At 41.8% G+C, this 6,721-nt stretch overlaps 1 protein-coding gene across 3 annotated transcripts in view; it reads left to right on the plus strand.

Moving 5' to 3' along the window:
• Positions 1-5,502, plus strand: part of KBTBD12 (kelch repeat and BTB domain containing 12) — a 42,159-nt gene extending 36,657 nt beyond the window's left edge. For all 3 annotated transcript variants that reach the window (XM_075052535.1, XM_075052537.1, XM_075052538.1), the window contains one exon: positions 2,211-5,502. In XM_075052535.1, the coding sequence (XP_074908636.1) occupies positions 2,211-2,380 (170 nt within the window). In that variant the 3' untranslated portion in view covers positions 2,381-5,502. The remainder of the gene's footprint in view (positions 1-2,210) is intronic.
• The last annotated feature ends 1,219 nt before the right edge of the window (positions 5,503-6,721 follow it).

A 6,721-nucleotide genomic window follows, 5' to 3' on the forward strand; every position in this document is an offset into this window, starting at 1 on the left:
TTGCATAAAGGAGATGATCTAATAATAAATACAGGGACTGGAGCCTCCCATGTCACAGCTTAGGTCTGTTTGTGTCTCCGTATTTGCCTCTTAGGAAAAACCTGTTCACTCTTGCAGGGTCATATAGAAATGAGCTCTTTGCTGGTACTGGCATGTGTTGTTTGTCAGTCATGCCTTCTCTCTTCACCTGTAACCGGGCTTTTTAGCAGTTTGCTGTCTTTTCCTTGGATGGGTGCAGCTTTCCTATGTATTATTATTATTCTCATTTAATATCCAGGTTCAGTAAGCAAACCATCATGACTGTTGTTTCACTATCTGTGAACAGCAGAAAGGAATGGAACAAGGACTGTTCAGATGAGGCTAAATCCTGAAATCTTACCCGAATTTTACTCATGCAAGCTCCTAGAGATCTACAGAAGTCCCAGATGTCTGGGTTTGGACCAACAAAAATTATGCCACAATTAATTGTGACACAACTGAGGGGAAAATGAGTATGGCCTGTGGACTGTGGGGTAGAAACATTGCATTACACTCCTTTATCAGGTGAGAGAGGGGTCAGAGATGGTGAATGGTTGGTGAGTCGTTTCCGTAGATAAACATGACAAACATGTGCAGAAATTTCCATAAAGCTGAGACATCCACAACTGCTGTGCATGTGCGGGACCTGCAGTAAACAGAGCTGTCCCAAATCAGCTCAGCAAGGAAACTAATCCTGAGAGGGGAAGAAGTCTTGTTTCCATCTGACCTCCCCACATCCTGGAGCTACTTACAGAGGAGCCCTGAGGTTATTTTAAATCCCATGACAATACATCATCATAATATCATGCATAGACCCTAAACCATGACAGCACTATCTTTGGGGGTACTAACCACCGGGGTTGCTGTCCTCTGGAAGATTGTGATCTGTGTTTCCAACGTGAGAAACAATATATGCCTCTGGATGCTCTTCTGTATTTCACTCTTTTCCCCTTCTTCAATCCTTTGCTGTCGGTTCAATGTAAGGGCAGTGTCTGAACAATGAGATGCAGTCAATAGATGTGAAGGATAGGGTTGTTGTTGGTGGTGGTTGTTGTTTTAAAAGAAAGATTTCTAGAAGGGATAGCTAAATGGCAACCTCAGTCTGGACCCTGTAAAGTTTAGCCTGTCACCAGTGTTTTAATACTCAATAAACCAGTGTTGAGTATTCAATGTTTCTTGCTATGATGGTTCTTATCCTGGTACCTGTGAAGGTCTATGCTTGGAAATCTCCGAGATGTGGCTTCTTCTAATACATCTATCTAGAAATTCATCAGAAGGAAGCTGATGGCAAAGCATGTGCACATAGCAGCTCAAAGTAAGAAAAGTCTAGACTAAGGTTACTTGCTGTGAGAAAGCAACTTTAAGATGAAAAGAAAAACTGAGCAGAAATGAAAGACACTTTATTTTTAGGAGAGAACTTGGCTTTGAGTAACAATTGCTGGAGAGTTCAGAACTTTTGTTAGCAAAGAAAGATTTTGCGTTCTTATAAGAAGTTTAATATAGTACTGCTGGTTGACAACTATGGTTCTCTGCTGCATGGTGATTCCTTCATTATTTCTTGTTGGTCTCAGTAAAAAGCTTCTTGTCTTGAGATTTGCTGTGATTTAATGGCATTTTTCTAACCTGACCGTTCATGACAAATTCCTCAGCATTTCAGAACAGCTAAAGTACATTTAAAGCCCTGGAGGTTTTTTTCTGACTTTATTTCTCCCCAGATCACAGGATGTCCAGACTTTGTACCTGAGAAAAGCCATAGTATTGGAGTGCTTCCAGGAGCCTGAGAGCTGCATTTTAGTTGGGGCAAAGAAAAGACAACATACTGCATGTAGCCTTACTCATTAACAATAAGCAATACTCTGTCTCTAAAAGATGAGAATTTGACAATGGATTGCACAATGAAATGCTACCTGCATACTTGTATCGAGATGGAGCACTTCATGCTTTTGTCCCTGCAGCTGCACCTGGTGCCCAGAGCGTGAGGACTGAATACACTGTGCAGATCTCCACCTGCGCTATTTCATTTGCTATGTGTTGACAACTCACATGCTCTTCGAACAGCGTAGCTGTTAGTACCGCAGAAATTACCTTTTCATTGCCACCTTACAGAAGGGTCATAATAATAATTGCACAAACCTCTTTGATCCTGTTTGACTCGACTCCTGATGCCTGCTGTTGTTGCTTCTGTTTTTCAGCTCGTCACGAAGTTATCACCAAAGAGATCCTCGAGCTGGATACGTGGGAGAACCAGTGGAACGTGGTGGCCATCAACGTCCTCATGCACGACAGCTATGATGTTTGCCTTGTCGCTAGGCTGAACCCACGGGATCTCATCCCTCCTCCCCCCGATTTAGTGGACCAATAGAAGTTCAGTGACTCTCAGTGCTTCCAGATTCTGCAAAAACTGAAGAATTTGGAGAAGCAAACGCTGCATTGGCTCTGGATGACAGCTGAGTCCCATGGAGAGGAGCTGGCAACACGTGCTTAAGGACAGAATTGCCTTCGAGCTGCGCTTCTCAGACGATGCTTAATTTGCTAGTACTGGTACTCTGGACTTCTGGGATTGAAAGCCGAGGTCGCCCAGCCTTTGTGCGTGGCTCTTGGTTTTCCATCTGCCTGTGCAAGCTCCAGCATTGGGTATAGCCTGGGCTTCTGAGACCCTTTGCCTCCAGGCACAGTGGCAGCCCAGGGCTCATTTCACAGCAGAGCATGACATATGAAGGAAAGCTCTAGCCAGGGAAATCCCTCTTTTGCCGTTCATCCCACCTGGTTCTGCTAAGCTACCACGGAGGCTAAGAAATGTATTAAGTCAGCTGATGAAAACCAGTCCAGCTGTACCAAAGGGCCAGACTGTACTTGACTGATGCAGGAGCAGAAGGACGACAGAGAAGAGCCTTTGTTTGTTTTAAACAAAAAAACATTAGCCAAGGTTCATTAGCCAAGTACACCAGCTACTGCAAACATTATCTAACCCACAGACAGGAGAATCAAGAGACCCTGTCTTTGCCAACAGAGCTGAGCCTGTGCTAGTAGAAAACTAGTCTTTTGGCAACAAGTCCCAAGGGAGTCTTCCAGCAGGGTTAGTAGGCAGCCTGTACCAAAGATAAGAAGAATCCTAAATTCTCCCATAGATCCTACCTGTTACAATGTCTGGTGTGACCAGAACCTTGAAGTTCAGTTAGAAAACCCTCTTCCTCTGAGAGATGGAGAAGGGGCTGTAAACTAAAAAGTAATAAATGAGACCAGTATTATCTACATATCAGCTCTGCAGCTACAGCAAAAGGATAGATGTGCTAAACAATAAATGTTTATATAACAGTAGCTGTTTTTATAGAAGTAGCTTTAATGAAGTAGCATAAGGTAAATTCTCTACCAACAGAATGGGCTATAATCACAGGGAAGAGGAATAATTCAAACAGTGTTTCTTAAGGCACTGTTAGCCTTTATAGGGCTTGAAGACAGGTTAGTGAGAAAATTGTTACCAGTACTGCTATCCTATTTGAATTACCAATAACTATTCGTTAGTTCTCTGATGCCTAACTTAGAGTGTATCTGTCTGTCACTGCCTGGGCAGTATGGACAAGAGAACTGGAAATCTCAGTTGTGCTCTTGGGCCAAAATTGCAAATGATAGTATGCTGCAATGCAGAGTGAAGGTCAGAGGCAAACACTAAGAGTAAACTATGATACCATACAAGAATGATCATTGTCAGCAAGAAGTTGCTTTTGATGGCTACAAAAGCAGCAACAAAAATGAAAGGAAATAACTGGCAAAGAAATGAGGGAATCCATCAGGTAGTTCATCTGTAGTTACTTGCAGGACTTGCGCTTCAGAGCATCTCCATTTTCTTTTTCAATTGCATTTTAGGCTGCAAAAATGCCAGCTGGTTTCATTTGTTTGGTTTTTGGTTGGTTTTTTTTTTTCTGCAATGCTTATGGCAGAGAGAGATGGAGAGGGTGACCCGAAAGCCCTTTCCCAATTCTGACTTTTCAGATTCATGAACTCTAAAATATCCAGTGGGAATAGTAAACTGTCATATAAAAACAATTAGCAGGAAGGTCACTAAAGTTTACCTGATAACTGTAGTAGGACACTGAGGACTGCTCAGACAATAAAGGAGTTGGTGGGGGAGAAACTAAGGAAAACATGTAGAAAAGCAGTAAATCTATGAGCCTTACAGCTAATCTCTTGTCTCCCTTTATGTTTCCCAGGCAGAATGAGTGTCACAGCCTAAACACATACTGTTGTGTTTGTATCATTTCTGTATCATCCTGTCATTCTTTTTTCTTTCCATTGTTCGTATATAAGTCATCATCTGTCTAGAACAGAGCATGAACTTCAGTGGTACAAATCAGTGACCGGTTCCTAAGGGCATCTTAACCACTCTGGTTGCTAAATGCAGTTGTAGGTATTAGATCAAGGAGGCAAACTCTGCTTTAATATGTTTTTAAACAAAATCAGTAGAAAGTTCTTCCAATTAACCATCCAATATTGGAAACTCTTTTTTTAACTTTTGTTGTTACTGCAAAGTAAAGTTAATCTTGTTCTAATTTCTCTACAGAGCTCTCAAGGCAGCTGGAAGCAATGCTCTTGAGCATCAGTTAAGTGTTTCCTTGTGAAATTCCAAATTCTGCAACTGTATCTACTGATTTTGCTTCTTTCACCTTTTTTGTTTAAGGAAGAATGTTTTCCAGTTTTTTTCGTCTTTGGTCTCTGCTCTGTGGTCTATCCCTGACAATTCAAATCCTCCTGCGGTTTAAAGCCTGAGTCAATCTACTGGATTTCACTCTCTGAAAGACAGTCTACTTGGAATATTTCAAGGGGAGAAGGGAGACTTTTGCAGGCTTTCATTAGTCATATTCGAACATATATGTGGAACACGGCTGAGACTCCTCTATTAAACTTTTATTCCAGTAGTGAGCTGGCTGTTTCTTTCCCACTTCATATGTTTTGCTTTTTAGACTGATATTTAATGAGCTGGGTGAAAGGAAACTATGTACTCTGATAAGGTCTGTCTTGATAACCAACGGGAGTAATTGCATACGTTTTATATACTGGCCTTGCAATCAGCTAGCTTGAGCTGTAGTGGGCAGTTAACAGGTTTTTCTTCATGCGCCACTGGCAAGTGATCTACCCTTGCGTGCACCGAGCATCACGTTTCCTGCTGCCCATGGGGTCTGACTGTTCGTGGGGACTCGTGTGTCCGTGTCTCTCGGTTTCTGCCCAAATCCAAATGTCCAGCACTATATACCAAGTAAGGAATTGTTGTCTTCTGAATTAACTATCTAGAATGGGGGCACTAACTTCTTAATATTGTGTGGGCCCGATGTAGTTCATGGTTTGCCCTTGGGGCGACTACAATTTCTAATCCAATACTTGGAAATGTTTGACCGAGGAAGGAAGGAAGGAGCAGAAAGCATGCTTATTGAGAGGTATAGATCTCAGCCAAAATCCTTCTGAGAGTATATGAATACTGCATGTCTGATACGTCTATGGGTAGTCTCACATTGCTGGGAAAGTCCTTAAGAGTCTTAATTTCTGCTATTACAAATCCTGATGAAAAAAAAAATTACAGAATATGCATTCTCCAAGCTTGTGAGTTTCACTGAAATAATAGTTTCCTTCAGCCCCTTTCCGTCTGAGCAGTAGTTAGCTGAGCTTTTAATCAAGGCTGTCTTGACATCATCCGTAATTCTACAATGCAAACAAAGCAGCACTGGCAAGCTACTATTTAAATGAATGGAGGGATTATTAAGCAAAGGCATACACCAGTTTCACTTGAAATGCTGAAGTACATCAGTAGTTGCCAAATATGAAGAAAAATGTTGGAGAGGTAGCTGATCATGTGGCACACAGGGAGTAAAGCAAAAAATGAAATGCTATAAAAAGCTAATTGAAGCTCTCCATTTTTATCCCCAGCCAATGTTTTATTTTGAAATTGTCCATGTATAACTGATTTCATAAGGATCCCTGTAGGTATCTCATCTCTGTTTTCATACATGTGGTCATAGGAACTGCCCACATATGTAAACCATCAGGCAGCTGACTACCACCCCTTACATACCACTACTGTGACTGCCTGTGGCTCAGTCCCTGCCCGTGCCAGCAAACACACACATGCATTCTGCGTGTGTGCGATATTGAAATTTGTGAGGCAGTTTCTGTATTGTGTTCCAGCTGTATTGTGCCACTCAGGAAGCCTTGATTTGCCAACAGAAAATTGCTGTGGTGCACACAGAGCTGTCAGCTTCTCTACCAGCACTCCCAAATATGCTCCAGGTAAGAAGCTGAGAGAGCGTCAAAACCAAGAGACTGGCAACAGGGATGAGAGCTGCTCCCAGGATTTTACAACATGCAGCAGAGCCAAGGTGGGGTGGAACAGTCCTCCTTATCTCTTCTTAGGGAGGGTTCAGGTGTAAAAGGCTCTGGCCCTGGATCCTCATCTTACATTTTTTCCTCTACTTGGAATGTGTAATGAAATCCTTGATTACCTGAAAAGCAATGAAAGCAAATGCTATAATAATTTTTTTAATGTTAAAATATATTCATAAAGACCTATATTGTTTTTCTGCTGATCTAGAAGACAATGACATTCTTTTATTAAGCTGTTTACCTAGTGATTGCTATCTTAGCCACAGTGATGGTCTCTTTCACAGGCTGCTCTCCTAATGGATTATGTAGCTCCTCTGAAAATTTGTTTCATGAA

The sequence above is a fragment of the Buteo buteo genome, chromosome 21 (assembly GCF_964188355.1).
Source record: "Buteo buteo chromosome 21, bButBut1.hap1.1, whole genome shotgun sequence".
In the NCBI taxonomy this organism is placed as follows: Eukaryota; Metazoa; Chordata; class Aves; order Accipitriformes; family Accipitridae; genus Buteo; species Buteo buteo.